Below are 18,575 nucleotides of genomic sequence, written 5' to 3' on the forward strand. Positions count from 1 at the left end.
GATTCTGGTCCTGAAAAGGAATAAAACTAGATGTTTAAAAGAGTATCACATCAGTAACTGTCTTATTCTATAGATGAGCTACCCAGAAGCTTCCAAATGCAAGGCTCCTTTCCAAAAGCCACAGTTTTGACAGAACTTCATGCAATTTTTAAAAGAAGCATTTATCTTTCTGCCAACTAGGAAATCACGTTTGGGGGTCAAAGTTTGCCTGATTTGGCCTTAGGAAGATCACCTGGTTGAGAAAAGGTGGAGGAATGTGTCCTGTTCTTACTACATAAAAGTTATGTATAGATCTGTGACAGGTATTAGAGAAAAAAGAATCCCCCAAGGCACTGAAATGTCAGAAGGTACCTCGTTCCTACCAGATTAACAAGCACCCTAAATATTTACATGGTCTGCGGACGGATCAAACTTGTAGTGGGAAAAGTGAGAGAAAATGGTCAAATACTAAGTAATGGGAGATTTCCTAAATGATTATGTTGTCATCATTCCTTGAACAAGCGATTCCACGTCTCTTCAGAGAAGCCATTTTGCGGACAAAAGGAAGAGTGTTTAGCTCTGTCCCTACATTAGTTGCATTATCATCATTTTTATCTGTGTTCACCCAGTTTATCAAATAGGTATTTTGCCAAATTAAGATTTATTTATCTGATAATGGAAGGGAAGTCAGAAAATAGTTGGTGTCTCAGGACTTTAAAAGATCACATGTTTTTAATCTGGGTTTTAAGAAGCGTTAGTGTTTTATACACTTCAGACACAGAAAAAAAGTAAAAATAAAACATTTTCTCTTTTAATAAAGAAAAATATAAAGTCCCCAAAATATTATTTAAATGATTGCTTTTAATTTGCACATAGATGTGTTCTGTTTAAAAGTAGTAATAGTTTAGTAACGTAAACCATTGTGAAGAAAAAAGAAAAAGAAAATGGGAACTTTAAGAGCTAGAATGAGCTCTTCTTATTTTCCATTTAATATTTGGGTAGGAACAATTCTTGGAAACGATCACAAACACAATAATTACCGGCTTAACTCTAAATAGATTTGCAGTCAGTTCTTTTCATGTTATTTTTGGCATTCTGGCTGTAGCAGTGGCATGCCGTAATATTGATATAACTGGATTCTCAGAAAACAAGATTTGTGACAATTTGCTGCATTCTGCTCCAGAGACAATCTGAGCCTTTCAAAGTGAGGCTAAAAATGGCACACAAATCTTCCCCGTCACAGCTGCTTCTTGTTTAATGTTGTCAAATTTTCTTAATTAAAACTTAGATTTTATGTTTGGCTTTTTATTCCCTATAAAGCTCAAATCACACTTTGCCTCTTTAAGATATATGAGAGTCTGCAAAAAGCCAGATGAAGGCCCTAATTGTTTTATTGGAAGAGCTCATTTTTAAGTTTGCTTAATATTATTCATCTATATCCCACATTCCCACCCATGGGTTCCACAAAACACACTTTATCCTTTATCTGTTTAATATAGTCCTCCTCGGGTTTTTGTTTTTACACTAGCTCAAGTTGATTTCTTTACTCCCAATCCAAAGAGCTGTAACTAATGTGTTCCCAAATCCAAGTTGCTCATGCCAAAACACAAGAGACAAACATAAAAGCATGGGACACATTGGGAAAACCATGGTGGATCCAGCCCAAAGTGGGATGTGGCAGAAACAATCTAACTGTTGGCCACACCCATTTCTCTCTGCACCTACAACTAGGCTACATTTCTCTGCTTCTTTTGTCATTAGGCCAAACAAGTTGACTGAGCTCTAGCCAGTGGAATGTGAACAGCCGATATGCACCACTTTCCTCACGTAACCCTCTAGACTTTTCCCCTTTCAGCAACTTGATGCAGAAGAGCTGAGTGACCTTAGCAGCTATGCATTGAAGATGGCAGAACCACAAGACTAGAAGAACCCGAGTTACTGAAAAACAACATGAAAAGCCACCCACAGGCAGGAACACCTGGTTTGTGATAGATATTAGTGTTCCCTATCTCATACAGGGGAGGAGTGGGGAAAAGGATTTTATGCTGGATGAGCGCATTGTGGTTTTAGCATAGCTCCTCCTTTGGTCCTCCTTAGAGCTGAAAAAGGTTGTGGAATCGTCCCCATTTTACCGAGTGGTTAGGCAAAGTTCAGAGAAGTTGCTGAAGAGGGGGATTACGTGCCACTACCTAGCCAAGTTGTCTCAAATACAGACCTCCTGATTTTCAGAGACCATTTTTTTCCACACTATGTTACACTGAATGCTAAAGATTCCTCTTTAAACTAAATCTATTAACAGCTAATCTCAATCTCAAGAACTATTAGATTATAATATGAAGAAGAAGGCACTACTCCCTCAAGGAAACTGTGCCATCTCATTTATCTCATGCCCTGTGCTCAGCCAAGAACATGAGACAAAATAGGGCCTTCATATGTAACCGTAAAGGTTTGTAAAAAAAAAACAAAAACAAAAACAAAAACAAAAAACATGGACGATAGACTAGTGTTTACCAGAGGGAAAGGGGGAGTAGATGAGGTAAAAGAGATCAAATATGTAGTGACAGAAATTTAACTATGGGAGATGAACATATAGTGTAAATCTATATATGTCTTACTGTTAAAATATACAGCTGAAACTTATCGGATTTCGTTAACCGATGTCACCGTAACAAAAAGTCTTACCAAGAAACAAAAATTCGGGTATACATTACACAATTAAAGATCAGCAAAATAGATGTTGTGTACATGTTTCACATGTAGACCAAACAGAATAAGACTGTAATTCCATCAAGTGTAATTTATTTAAATAACAATTCAATTGCACATCATTGGTAAACCAGTTGCAGCAATATGAAAATATAGAATTCTGAAGATATCTGGCAACTTAAACATGCATCTAATAATGCAGAGTATTCTGTAATATTAAGAAATGAAAAATAAAGCATTGACTCCCAAGTTGGGATGATTTATTCACACTTAAAAATACAATTCCTAAGACGACATCTGTTTTCAAAATGTCTTAATCTTAAAAATAGGCTACGGAACTGTCATCTTCAGGATGAAAATTTAGATCTCATATCAGCATTAGCTTACAAATCATAGATGATATTAACACAAAATCAGCAAGCAAATACAGTTGGGAACACAGTTTTTATGTTAAAAATATGAGTTCACAGTTTTCTTCTTTCTTCTTGACTTATATTGATAAAATGCTTTTATAGCTACAATCAATTTCAGTTTCTGGTACCAGAGCCAATGCCTACTTGATCAGCAGATGGATGCTACTAACACATTCATCTTACATAGAACTCACACATCTTCAACTTCTAAAAATGTTTTGCTCTGTAAAACTGTGACCACTGGGAATGGAAAAGATAGGAGACTAAGTCTAAATGTAATGAGAGTGAGATACAATGCTGACAGTTTTTTCTAATAAAACATTGAATTATAAAGTAGATATAGGCAGCTTTGATGATTCAACAGGAAACCGTACATTAATTTACAAAACACTATGGCCTCTACTTTTGTTTAATTCAAATTAAAGTGAAAAATACACATTATCAAAGAATTTCAAAATCCCCCTACATGTCAGGGTCACATAGGGTTTTTAGGTGACTAGATCACAAGACAGTTTATTTTGTTTGTGTGTTTTAAGGCAAAGCAAAATTTCCCAAGGAAAGTACCTAGAAAATAAATTTGCTTTGGAAATAAATTACAGTAATAAAATAATACTTCTCACTTATTAAATATATATTTTGCCTTTACATATGATTGAGCAACTTGCATCAAAAAATTCAAGAGTTCTATGAACATTTTCAAATAAATATTTTAAAACACTAGTATATAATTGAGTCGGTATTCATTCAGGTGTCTGGATGTCAATAGTTAGCAAAGGGAAAAATAGTTAGAAAAATTTCCTCTAACATTTCATGAGAATGCAAATGTTGAGAATTAATTTTTTTGGATAGCACATATCAGTAAAATACATGTGTTCTCCTGCAAATTTTAAACAGAATCCAATAGTACTGTGTTTCTTAAGCCATTAAATCAATAGCCTAAGATTTATAATGTTTAATCTCTCTTTTCTTGGAAATTATTATCTTAAAAAACAAATCACTGTACAGAAAGCAATTGCCTACGATGAAGAATAAAATCATTTCAGGAAAAAATGGAGTAATTAATGAAAAGTGTTTAAACTCATTTACTATACCCCAAATTGCCATCTGAACACTTGGCTCCAACAAAGATAAGGTTGAATTAAAATGTCTGCATGATTTCCAAAGCAGGGAGAGTCGTCCTTTCTAATTACAGAAGACCGTCCAGCATTTTTAAATAATGTAATTCCTTAAAACTGAAATGATATGCAATATTTTTTAACACGTTCATTAAATCCAATTTCTCTGGCTATCAGTTCTGTTACATTGAGACAAACTTTATTTTTCCCTAAGTGGGGCCAAACAGACTACCAATAATTAAAACCAATTTGCTAGAAAATATTAAGTAGCAATAAAACAAAATCTCCCATGGGGGATGCCAGCATCCTTTATAGTCATCATTTAAATTATGTGTTTCTAAGAACTACTGGATTAACTCACAAGGTATATTGTACATGAATATGCAAGTTTTACTTAATTAAGCTTGGTATTAAAGTATCTGGATTTTTCCTATTAAATATCCAATCTATAGGCAGCTGTAGGAATTCTTTATTAGTTAACTACAGTGAGGTGGCTGCTTTGATTTCTCCATGCAAAGTTGTGTTACAGTATTACTGTGCTGATGCATTTGTAAACTGGACAGAATGAGAGTTGAACTTTCTCTGAAGCTAGATCCATATGTCCCTTTGGATGGATCAAGCTAAGAACCTGCTCAGTCTTCTCGATCTGCTAAACAGTCCTTGCATCATTTCTTTCTGTAGTTATGAATTTATAAACAGACAAGAATGGACTTCAGTATCATCAAGATCAGATAGTAACTGATGTGTCCTTTTCAAGTTCAACATTTCAAGTTCAACATTCTGAAGAAACTAAATCTAATAGAAGATCTATAAAAGACCAACTACCACAATAATAAGCAGGAACAGAGTTTCACAATAAGTAATCTGATACATAAAAAAAAAAAATATGTAAATATTGGTCTGGGGGAGGAGAAACAATCTGGAAAAAATCCTGCACTCCTCTGAAACAATATAAAGCACTATTTAATATCTATAAGGTGTTTCTTACCTATTTATCTATCTATGTAGCTGATCAAGAATTATCTAAAGAGATTAAAAATATGTCAATTATATGTATGCGTTTCACTTAGGTATCATTCACATTAAAAATATAATAGGCAGCAAAGGCATAAAATAGATAACTGCAAATAAACTATCTGCCAAACTATTCTGTAAGTGGATAACTAGTGCCTAAAAATCTGTAAGTATTAATATTGGCCTAGCTCAGTAAATATTGAAACATTAATAATATAAAAAAACTGAAAGGTCAAGGGACTGATTTTTTCAGAATAATGTTAATCTTAGAAAGTCTTATTTTAATCATAAAATCACTAACTTCTCAAAGGTGAGAGTCACTTCCTCTACAACTCTAACGGTTTGTGCTATTGCATCTGAAAAAGTAAGGAATGTCTCTAAAATCTTAAAAAATAAATTATCTTAGTACATAAGAAGCTCTGGGGGCTAGGGAAGGAATAGTGTTCAAATGTGCCCATGACCTTGATCGTCTGCACAACAAACACGATGAAATGAAAGTTTATGGACACTTAAACAGAAAAAAACAAACCGCACAGACATATATTTGAACCACAACTGACAATGCAACTGTGGTGACTGGGTGATCATAGTAGTCAGCAAGTAAAAGCCAGAACTTCGGACAGAACAGTATTAGGAGGCCTTTTTAAATAGAAGCAGCATGTATAAATGAGTGCTCCCTGACACTCAGCATTATTCCAACATGTGCCATTAGCCATGTTTCAAGTGCTCGATAGCCACATGGGGCCAGTGGCTACCATACTGGACAGAGAAGAACTGAAGGAGAAACAACACTGTTTAGAGATTAGGAAGGATGAGATAATTTCCCCAAGATCCATTCAAGAACCTGAGAATCACAAAATTTTAGGGCATCAAAATTATTCATTTTAACTAAATGTGTTCAATTTTATGACACAAATACGAAGAGACTAACTAGGAACAAACAAAAATATGAAAAAAGCCAATGAAGAATTAATGAGTAATTCCAGCAATTTTTCTGGTTGGTCACAAAGACCTTTTAAAAATTATTTTTATTGTCCAAAGGAAGAAATACATCTATTCAAAAACATCAACAGGCTCACTTTAAAGGAATGAAAGAGAACTGGAATCATAATGAGTATTAATAGCAGGGGCTATTAGCGCCTACCACAGAGTGACTATCTCTAAAAGTAACTTCAAAAGAAAAAACACTTTCCTTTGAAAGGCAGAAATCATCATCTTTACACACATCCCACTGATCTGAAGCCCTGTTCAAAGACTCAGAGAGAGTTTTACCCTCAAATTTAAACCATTAGCTTCCAGGCCAGGTAGGAATGACAATAACACAGCTCTGCTAAACTACAACTTTGCAAAAGAGATGGTTACACTGTTGGATTGTTTCAATGATTTATAATCTTCTTTGACACTGATTATCTGAACTTCACCTCCCTACAGCTTGGACCTGCTTGCAAAAGAGACAGAGGATCAATGGACTCCCCTTTTCCTATGTGACTTGGGAACTTCTAGTATCCAAGAGAAACAGAGATACATTAAAGTATGTCCATATAAGAGCTGATGTAGATAATCTTCCATTAATTGTCAAGCAGAAGTTATGCCTTCCTTGTCACTTGTCCTATAAAGCATAACTTCTACTTGAGTCTTAAATTTATACAGCAGCAATCAGAACTCTGGTTCTTCGTTTAAAAAAAAAAAAAAAGGCAATTATACCAAGAACTACACAAATTGCACAAACTGTCAGACACATTGGCAGCCCAACCCTACCACATATGCCCCTCAAAACATTAGATAAAACATTGTCACTTCAGTACTTATTCTTCACGGAACACCCTGAATCACAAAATAACTCCAAAAATGCAATAAGAGCTGATGTCACAAGAAACTGGTGCCATTACAGTATCTTGAACATGGCAGGAAACATTAATATTTGTAGCATCAATGATATTACAGTACTTAAAAATCCATTGGATAGATTATCCACATTACCAGGAAACTATAAAAAGAACACGAATAATAAAAACAAAATAAAAAAAATAGTAAAATTTTAAATAGATATGATTTTTATATATTTGTAACGTAGAGTTAAAATGAAATAAAAAATAACCACTACTAGCTTAAATTGCTTTCATTTTATACCAGAAAGAATTTTTTACTGACTTGCAGCTTCCATTAAAAATTGTGGGTGTTTATACTTTTAAAAAATAATGCTACGAAAGCTTCTCTAAGGAGTTGATAAAGTTTTTTTCCAAGATATATAAAAAATCACTAAACATATTTTCCACTACTAATTGTAATGGCAGTTCATTTTATTTCCTCTTTTGTCTAGAACTAAAGTTATATCATTCACATTAATAGCACATATTGAGACCTTCCACCACACTATCTGAAGAGGTGGTATTCTGACTCAAATTGTATTAATCATCTTTTATTGAAAACATCCTCGGTATTGGTCAAGAATTAAAACCTTAAAGGAAATAAGACCAAATAACTGCTAGGTACAGGCTCATGAAGAAAGGAATAAATAGCAAGGAGCAAATTTGTAATCTGGGCTTGTAGTCACTGCCAAATACATAAATTTAAAAGTGTCTGAATTTCCAAGCTTTTCTCATTTTCCATCAGAGACCACAGACTCAGCCAATACTTTTTGCCTTATATACTGTAATCAGTGTATAAAAACCATAACTGCTTAGCCTTTCACGGTTTACAAAAAGCTGTGCAAATGCCTATGCATTATTTAATTGAGCTCTCATGAGCACCAAGCTCTGTGGTGCTATCCTCATGGGGAAACTGAGCCCCAGAAAGGGTGAATGACTTGCTCTCTGTCAAGGAACTCATAACTAACAGAGAAGGGCTGGTTCCTGACTCCCAATATGAGGCTGTTTCTGTTAAACTGCAGAGGCTTCCATGACGAGTTACTCTTCAAAATAGCAATAGAAATAAGACAAAACCGATTCATTGGTTCACTAATTGTTTTTCCTCATTCTAGATGCAAACTGGTCTTTAGCCTCAAAACATACATATTTGGGGGAGTAGGGGGTGTAGATAGTGGTGACTGCAAAATAAAAACACACTCTAAGTGGAAGAAGTTCAGATCAAACATTTTAACAGTTGTTTGCTGAAAACAAATACGCAAAACACAGATTGACAGTTACAAAACTGAAAGAGACCTTGACAATCATCTGTTCTTTTTCCATTTCACAGAAAAGGAAACACGGAGATGCAGAGAGCACGACTCCCACAAGAACACTCCGGTAACTGCTAACCAGTAGCAGGGCTGGGGCCACAGAAGTGGGCTCTCTTCCACTCAATGCCCGGATTGTATTTCCAAACTAAAGGACTAAACACAGTTCAGATATTTACAAGGAACCATCACAGTGCTAGAGAGATTAGAAAATTAGATCTTATTCACCAACATCATGAGTGTAGAAATTGATATTTTACATGTCGTTTAAAGCAGCAGGAACTTTGATTCCTATAAGAAAAATAATCAATATATATATATTTTTAAGCTCTCATTGCTAAGGTTGAAGATAATTTCTAAAATATAATTTTTTTATTCCCTTTAGACACACAGATAGTTTTCTTATTATTATAACAGACTTAAGTATATTCAAAAACAGGATAGTCTCTCCAAAAGGTCACAACCTTTAACTTACATAAAAAATAAAAAAATAATAACAATATTTTGCCATCTTTGCTAGATACAGGTCTTTACAAACTATTAACTACATTATCCCATCCCTGTTTGCACCCACTGCCTCTCTTTCTCAAGAATCTTTAGAAGGTTCGTAAGCTATCTTGAATGTAGGTGATTTTATTTTCCCCTCCAAAATGTAAATAGTAGGCAACAAAATATCTCTGAAGTTTAACTGACCAACAAACCTAAAAGTGGCTCAATTTCTAAGCCATTTGCTACATAAACAATATTAATTTCCACATTAAAAAAATAAATGATTTAATTAGGCTTTATGGTACCTGTGAGTCCTCTAAAAGTCTTCACTCTCCAATTCAAATCTAAGATGAAATTCTTTTTGGAGAGGCAAAATATAAGAATTTTCTAGATCGTATTTAACTTTATTTAATAGCGGAGAAACAGTTATGTAGAACAACAATAAACCACACAGATGATAGAAAATATTGACAATAAAATTAATAGTTTGCCTCTCATTCACAAGACCACTTTTCCTCTTTAATACGAGGTCTAATCTACAGCAGATGCCAATGTCGTGGAGCCTGAATTCCATCCTTCACATTCCGATCAGTCTGAGGGAGGTCTTTTCCAGAGGTGAAGAGCTGCCTGAATTCTGAAGTGCAGTCTAGACTCCATGGAGTAATCTTTGTAGTTGTTTCTAAAGACAATAATGATAAAATTATAATGTCAACATCCTTTGGTATACTAGAGCACCACCACCATCCTCCCTTTCCTCTCATCTTCATTCCTCATTTGCTTTCAAACTTCAACATGCATAACAGTGGATCTTGTTAAAATGTAGATTCTGGTCCTGTGAGGAGAAGATGGCAGCAATATTCTTTATTTCTAGAAGCTGCCTCCTGAGTAGCAAAGTTCTACTTAATTACCAAGCCATTCAAAAACATAGCAAGAAGATTACAAGGAGGGCTTATCAAATTTTGTGAACTGTTCTTAAATAGTTGACCTTTTCTAAACTGGAAATTTTAAGGCAGCCTCATATAAACAAGGTGAACATGATCAATCACTCTTCTCCAAAAGAAAAAAATAATAATTTTGAAACTTCCATGAAATAATAACCACAACACAGGCAGCAAAATGACTCAGTAACACCAAAATTACTTACTCCAATTTTCACAGGCAAAGATCAACGGTCTGGCCAACAATTATTGTGTGACAATGTCAGAAGAGGTGATAAAAATCCAGATTATTTAAAACCTTTACTTAGATCATTAATGTTGACTTCTCTTTGTTAGAATCAAGAATCAGCAAAATGAAATGGCTTCGACTTTGGCTGGACTCCTGATTTCTTCACACATTGCCTCGGGTGAGCTGTAACTTCTTTCTTCGCAGCGGCATTCATTTCTTTCTATAGCCCAGCATTTTATACGGGTCTAAGTACTATTTACTGGTAATCTTGAAAAGGGTGATTATTCATAAGCTAAATCAACATCTTACTAGAATTTACCAAAGGATGTAATTGAGTATTTTCTTAAATGTCTGGCGCTGATTTTGGCAACTGTGCAAAGCTCCTACTACATAAGGGAAACTGCAGATCGCTGACAGTCTTGAAATTATTAGGAAGTCTGTTTATGTTGGCATCATTGGTACTGGCTTGAGTTAGTGGTGACCTTCTGATCACTGCTGGTCTTGTCTTTTAGTAGTGAATTACTAGTCTTTTATTTTCATCATTATAAATTTGTCTTAGTGTGTATTGCTTAGGTACCACTAAATATGTCCAAATAATGAATACTTGGAACAACAGTATTTATAGTCCCAAATTTTCTATGAGCTACACTTGATGATATATACGCGTCAGTTGAAATATGTCATTATCCTTAAAAGTAACTTGCTCTCATTTAAAAAAATAAAAGGAAGAGAGAAGAAGAAGAAAGAGGAGGAGGAAGAGGAGGAAGAAGTGGCTTTCTTGGCTCCACCATGCCCCTGAAGCTTCTGCCCCATTACTATGTTTTATTCATAGCAAAACATCCTGAAAGAGTTGCCTGAAGTAGCTCACTCTACTTTTTCACCTCACTTGTCAAAGTTGCCAATAATCTTCATGCTGCCAGGTTCACCTCTCTATTCTCACCTTGCTTGACCTCTCAGCAACTATCTTTACAACTGACCACTCTCTTCTTTTTGAAAAACTTTGTTTACTTGGCTTGCTTTCCTGGATGTCTTCCCAACTTTGCTGGCCACTTCTTCTTAATCTTATTGCTTAATCTCTAAAATAGAGATTTAAGTATACCTCAAGGCTCTGTGCTAGGCCTCTTTCGCTATCTATATAAGTTCCCCAAAATGACCTCATCAAGTATCCCGGCTTTAAATATCACTGTCTCTGTGCTGGTGACTTTGAAATATCTACATTAGACCTTTACTTTTTCACTAAACTCCATGCTTCTATATGTGACTGTCAACTCGCTATATCCATGTGGATACCTAATAGATATCTCAAAATATCATGGTCTAAATAGAAGTGTTTTTTTTCTCTCCCTAAACCTGCTCTTCTAAGTATTTCCCATCTCAGTAAAAAAGCATCATTATCGATATAGTGGCTCAACACTCTAGTCTAGAGGTTACCTGGCTTCAGCCAGTAATGTTCCCCACACAGTTTCTGCTGAATGATCTCGGGACTGGTTTTAATTACACAAATCTCAACTACACTAACACCTCAAGGAAACCTTCCAGAATCAACTCAATCTAAAGTAACACTCAGGTACTCTGCATTGTATTATAAATCTCAGCAAAGCACATTCCACTGCTACATTTCTTACTTGTTTGTTTGTTTAACACCTCCCTCCAACTAAGAGAGCAAAAACAAGAGCCATTGTCCAGCAGAAATGATAAATTGCTTTGAAATTACACAGCAGACAGAAAAAAGAGAGTCAGAGGAAGATTTAAAGGGCTTCTTCAAATCAGTGGGTCTTCAAGGAAATGAGAAATATGGTTGAATATACCAAGATTCAGCAAATTATGATCAAAATTATGGCTAATTTTGAGTAGTTGCAATGAAGACCTTATACTATAAAGCCAAAAATACTTACTATCTGGCCCTTTACAGAAAGTTTGCCAACTCTCGAAAGAGAAGAGATTAGGTTAGATATCTGTCATATGGAAGCACACAATCAAAACATCTGTAAATAGTCACAGAGTCAGGCATTCAGAAGGTTGGAAACAGCATGATTACAGCAAAAGCCATGAGTATCAACTAAGCATAAACTAGGAAAGGAAATATTATTACTAACTTTCATTAATGTTTTACTTTTAAGCATACATATAATATTACTGCCATTTTTATAATGGTATTGACGTTCCAGACTCCACAGCAATCAAGGAAACGCTGCCATCATCACTTACCTTGCAGTTTCTAGGGCCTTTATGGCCTTGTCAATTTCCCCTTGGCTTTTGTACAAAAATGCCAACTCAAACAGAGTAAATGGCACTAGGTAGTGGTCAAACTTCAGCAGCTTTTCACTAAAAGAGTGAATGAAAGCAATTAAGTCTTAACAAGAAACTTTCATTCTTTTACAATATGTGTATTTTCCCCATCCCTCAGAAAACAGGTGCAGCACTAAGCTGTCTGTACATAGTCAAAAAAATCTAATAGACTACAGCAGTAAATAGGATGCTTTTAATGTATTAATCTCTATTTTATTCCTTAATCTAGATCCAGCACTGAGGATTGCTTACTGCCCTCTAAATAGACATGCAGAACTTCAAAGAATAACCCTAGAAAGGACAAGATCTTCCCCCTGAACGGGAAAGGACTCCATTTAGAAATAAGAATGCTGTATTATTTTTTACTAAGGTTTGCTTCGCTTTCTATTGTTAAGTCTTATAATACTAAAACATGTCAGTAAAGAAGTAGTCAATGCTTGTTTTCAGCAATATTATGAAAAATCTCTGACAAAACATCTAGAAGCTCTGAAAAAGATATGAACAACACATTTTCAAATGCATAGCTTAGCTCACAGAACATAAGAAAAATTCTCAAACTGAAAACAAAACCAAACCAGAACTCTGAGTGTGTGGATGATGCCAAAGCAGTCCTGGGGTCTGCTTCAGTCTGAATCAACCAGGGCTTTGTGTCTCAATGTCCAAGCAGGAGGTAAGGCCTTGGGCCCACACAGGACAGGGAGCCAGGACTGAGACCTCTACATAATCGGGGGCCCTTGAAAGGCTACTCCATCAGAGAAAGGGCAGATTAGAAAAAACCCAATCATTGCCATAGGAGGAAAACACAGGCAGTTGGCTCCTTGGCCTGTGCCTAGGCGGGAAGTAAAAGCGCATTCCTTGGGAAATTAATAACTAATAGGCCTGCCCTCACATTAATTTGCAATTCAAATTTACATTGCCCAAAGGATCCAAGAACCTCTAAGCAATGAAATTAACATGAATGTGGGCCTGGGCTGGAAAAGTCTTTGGGGCACCTGACAGAAAGAAAAGTAAAATGACTTTAGAAAGACTTTCTCAATCCTAGCCTCGTAGGAGTCTCAAGATAAAATGCCAGTGAAGAAAAACTCACAATCGAAAATTATAAAACACATAAGCAAACAATTCACTATTGTTAAAACACAACAAATAGCATGGACAATCCTTTTAATCATCCCTTCGATTCTTATAAAAACAGCAATAAAATAGAACTCAGTGGATATTTCTTTAACATGTTTACTTAAAAAAGTATATAACTTATTTGGAAAATAGACACAGTCTCTTTTCTCTTCTTGTAAGGACATCAGTCCTAAATTCTCATAAAATGTTATCAAAAAGAGGATAAGTGGCCATGGGTGGAAAGGTACATGATACAGAACAGAGGACATCAACTGGCAGTCTGGGGCTGTGATCTATTAGGCTTACAGTATTTTCAAAAAATTTAAGCCAATATTTAAAATTCAAGAGGCTTTAAATAAAATCCAGATCCCAGGCTTTTCATGAAAAATTGTAGGGATTGTTGCTACTAGGCCTATACGTGTAGAGCAATAACCAATTAGAGCTAAGGAGTGGCTGCATTTTTTAAAGAGAACACATAATCTCCTGTATCTACAGTGCCCGTCAATCCCTAGTTCTGCCATCACTCAGTAAGGTTACTTGTCTGGCCCCTGTAGATATCTGCATTTATGACTCCAGATAAAAAGAGAAAAAAAGCCAGACATTGGAACCTTGATTCAACTCTCTTGTTTCATAAAGGAGCAGGACATCATCATCAATGCTATTAGGAAAAAAACAAAACCAACAAACTCAAGCATATACAGAAGAAACGCCCTTTGCCAAAGGAGAAGCATTTATAGCATCCATCACGTGTCTTTCCTCCCTGTCAAATGATTATCTCAATGACAGCAAGTCCCTTTACTCAACTCTGAATCCCTAGGATCCAGCAAGTGTCTAGCACATAGTGGGTGCTCAAATATCTGTGGAATAAATATATGAAAAAGTAAATACAGGAATCAAAAAAGCATCAGAGGTTCAGTACATTGCTGCTAGAGTTTAAATGGACGCCTGTTAGTTTGGCCATAAATTTAGTTTTTATGTGTCACCTTTAAACACCAAGTGGAAAAGCACAAAGCCATGTTCCACTTAGATTATAATTTTGCTCTCAAAGAACATGGAAAACACTACTGGATTCTCTTTTTGGTGACACCAAGTAAAAAGTCAGCAGCAAGAGATAAAAGCATCATTTTCCCCAGAAGCCTCAATTTGCAGTCAGGTTAGTTTCTTGTTTGTTTTTACCTTTGGATAACATGATTGAAACACAATTCTGCTTGCAAGGGCCGCTGTAAGTTCTTCAGGCAGCATCCTTTCAGCAGCTTCACTAAGCACTCGTCATCTACTGAGTAGTCGCTGAAATCTTAAAGCAAAACAAAAATCACACACAAAAAGAAAAATGCTGTCAAAAATCCTAATTAAGAGGAAGAACTAATAATAGCTACAAGGTTTCAGAGGGATCATTTAAAAATAAGGAAAATGTTTTTTTAGTATTTGCCCTCACTAAATAAAACACAATGAAATTATTTTAAATTAAAGGAATACTGAATTTACTACATTAGTTTAGTACACTATTTTATGACGGGGTTCGCTCTGTCCACTTAAAAATTTTTTTCAGGTGCTCATATTCTGAGTTATGTGACCTTAGATAGAACAGTTGAAAATTTGAACTCTAAATAAAATAAGAGCTTTATTAATTCTATAAAAAGTAAAGCCATGAGGAGCAAGAAGGCTGACTCCTCCTGTGGTTCTGGCTTCTAATTGTGTTGGCTCATGTGGGTGAGGATAACACTTCCATATGGAGAAGCAGATGGCCTTCTACCCATTAAAAATTCAGGAAGCAGAATACCCTCTTCAGATCATTATGTTTATAACTTATCAGTTCTCCCAGGCTATGTTCTTCTGGGGGGAAATCAGGTCATAAAATTAGATGCCATGGTTCTGAAGTACATGCAAGTTACCTAAAATCTTCACACACTTCTAACTGCTTGAAGCTAATGCAAAGGTTTTTCTTTCACCATTTTTTTCTCTTTGGAAAATGACTCTGCCTCCTACAGCCCAAGGCTGCAGAATATCAAACAGAAGGAACCATATTATGTGTGACATCTATCTAACAAAGGTAGCTGTTTCACATCTACCACTTTTGAATTTGGGGGATTTTGCAAGTTAGGTGCAACTAAGAAGTCATTCCAAGACAGAATGATAATTCATACATTTCAGGCTGTGACAACATGGGGTGGGGGTGCAGTAAACCAAACTAATGAGGCCCTGGGAGCCCCTCATGTTAAAATCCCTCTGTTTTCAGAACAAACATCAGAAATCACCATTAACACATGCTGCTTTTTAGTTAGTAAACTGCTCGTCTATGGGAGGTTAACGATGCTGCTTAACCAAACAGAAGGGGGTCACTTTACTTCTAGGTGCTAAAAACAGCTGATATTCACCTCTCCTTTCCAAGCTCTTATAGATCATTCACCAAGAAAATAACAGATACCAATATCACATTACCTTTCCTATTACTTAAGGGCTATTTTTCCACAGGAAAAAAAAAAAAGTATTCATGCTCCTAATCATGGATGCTTTTTGAAATATACATTCAAGAAGCAATATCTTTCCAGGCCTAGAAACAAACCCTCACGGGCCATGCTAGATGCAGATTTTTAGTATGCATTTTATTGAGCATTTTCTGATAGTTCGTGTTACCACAAAATTCTGGTGCTCAGTCAGTGAGGATTTTGCTGAAGACCAGGCATAACGCCACGGAAAGCTGAAGTACCAGTAAAGCCACACTTAGTTTTTATTTATACCATGAGAAGGGGCTATAAAAATGAGTTTAGAAACACAACATTCCTCCAAAAACCTTAGAAGTCAAAACCATTATTTCCTCAAACCACAGAGCACTATTTTTCAGATGATTCTTTTAAAACATACTGTTTATCATGATTCTCCAACTCATGGGTGAGTTCATGGATGAACATTTCAACAGTTTCCATTTTACATTCCAAGAAAATTACATGATAATGCTGCCAAAGCACATTTTCATCACAAAAGATCTGCACTTAATAATAAAACAGAGAGTAGGCTGAGGAAAAAGTCTAGTTAAAATGCACCAAGGGAAAAATTTGAAAATATATTTAGAAAGTAAAAAGCCATAAAGTAAATAACACTTTCCCTTGTATGTAACTGATTATATTTGCTATACATTTTCACCAAGCAAATTAACCACAACGAATAGTCAAATAAGAGCTACTGTGCTAATTTCTGGCTACATGTTTAAAATTTAGTTAATTTCAAAAGAAACACTAATAGAATTAATAGCAAACACCAACTCTAGGTGTATTACACCAAATATTCTCTCTTTAACAGTATTCCTCCTCCCTTTGTATCCATGACCAGCCTGTCAGAACTATGGCACTGTCAGAGTAGAATGCCAATTGTACCCTCTCCCATCTTTTATTTTAGGGACACTTGCCAAGGTAGTAGCAAAAGCACATTCCTACTAGTGGAGTGGGACGTTAGGGTGGAGATGAAGTCACCTCAGGTTTACAATTACACTCCATTTTCCAATTTTGGATTTTTTCCCCTTACTCTGAAGGATAGGAACTTAATTACTCAAAGGTCATAACAGCCATGGCGGGAGGGGTGGGTAGGAGGCACATGTCGGGAAACATTCCTGCATAAAACAATGGACCTAGACGAGATCATCATAAATTTCACGTGTAATATCTGACGAAGGCGATCTTCAGAAAAGAAACCAGTTTTTTGTTTTTGTTTTTCCCAGGGGAAGACAAAGACAATTTTAGGAAGTATGGTATGTTTGAACTTCCCTGGCCCTGCTTAAATATCTCTTAAGCCTATCATCTCAGTATGTCATTAAAAAAGGAAGGAAGGGACAGACCAGTGTCTTGGTTTCCTAAATTTCTATTACATTTTACATGCATAGTCTGATACATATATTACTTCTTTAATTTTTCCCCCTAACCAACGAGGGGCAAAATAAACTTAGGAGTGCAGAGCCTGCTCACATAGAGAAAACCCAATGGTCCTTTAAGACTTCTTACTACACAAAGGCCCTGCTCTCTGGGAGTGTATAGTAGTCTACACTGAAAGGACAGACATTCAAACATCGGAATTTATTCTACTGAACCCAAACCCTTATCTTTGTAGAAAAACAGAAGCAGCAAGCTGGCCTACTTTTCTGGGAGAAAAAAATACCCTACAAATGCTTTCACAAAATAAAGAGGTTTTCCTTTACCTCTCAAGTTTTCACATATCCATTTATTTAAAAAACCTTCATTTTCCCATTTAGTTTGCAAATATGTGGGATTTAATCATAGATAATCCCCTTAATAGTAGGAACACTATTTCCCTGCCTATCATAATTCTATGTATAGCAGGGAAATCTAAGAGTGTTCAAATGAGCAAATTAATGAAAAGTGGCCAAATCAGTTGAACAAAAATGAATACTAATAAATTTGTTCAAAAGCGCAAATGGATTTTACAGAAGTGCATTTTGTGAAATTGCATTTCTAAGGTGAACTTGCACAGAGTTTCATTTAAATTCAAAATGATTTGACTCTTTGTTGATTTTCCACTCAAAACAAAATGAAATATTTTTCCTTTTTGAAAGTACTTCACATTAAAGGTATGAGGTAAAGATCACCTCAAACCCATTAGGACAACTACTACCAAAATAAAAACAAAACTAAAAAAAAAACAAAAAAAAAAACAAAAAAAACACAAACTCCAAAAAACAGAAAATAACAAGTGTTGGCAAGGATGTAGAAAAATTGGAACCCTTGCGCTCTGTTGGTGGGAACATAAAATGGTGTAGTTGTTATGGAAAACAGTAGGTTGTTCCTCAAAAAATGAAAAAGAGAAGTGACCCAGTAATTCCACTTTTGGCTATATAGGTAAAAGAACTGACAGCAGGGTCTCAAAAAATATTTGCATTCCCATATTCTTAGAAGCATTATTCGCAATAGCCAAAAGATGGAAGCATCCTAAGTATGCATCAATGGACGAATAGATAAACAAAATGTGGTATATAATATAATGGAATATTATGTAGCCTTAAAAAGGAAGGAAATTCTGACATGCTACAACATAGATATATCTTGAGCACATGATGCGAAGTGAAATAAACCAGTCTCAAGACAAATATTATATGATTCCACTTACATG

The 18,575-nt window shown here is 35.5% G+C and overlaps 1 protein-coding gene across 1 annotated transcript in view; it reads right to left on the bottom strand.

Moving 5' to 3' along the window:
- Positions 1 to 2,761: 2,761 nt before the first annotated feature.
- Positions 2,762 to 18,575, bottom strand: part of TTC39B (tetratricopeptide repeat domain 39B) — a 137,132-nt gene continuing 121,318 nt past the window's right edge. The window contains 3 exon segments of the mRNA XM_011365359.2: positions 2,762 to 9,570; positions 12,267 to 12,383; positions 14,637 to 14,754. Coding sequence (XP_011363661.1) covers positions 9,480 to 9,570; positions 12,267 to 12,383; positions 14,637 to 14,754 — 326 coding nt within the window. The 3' untranslated portion in view covers positions 2,762 to 9,479.

This window comes from Pteropus vampyrus, unplaced genomic scaffold (assembly GCF_000151845.1).
Source record: "Pteropus vampyrus isolate Shadow unplaced genomic scaffold, Pvam_2.0 Scaffold109, whole genome shotgun sequence".
NCBI classification, from domain to species: Eukaryota; Metazoa; Chordata; class Mammalia; order Chiroptera; family Pteropodidae; genus Pteropus; species Pteropus vampyrus.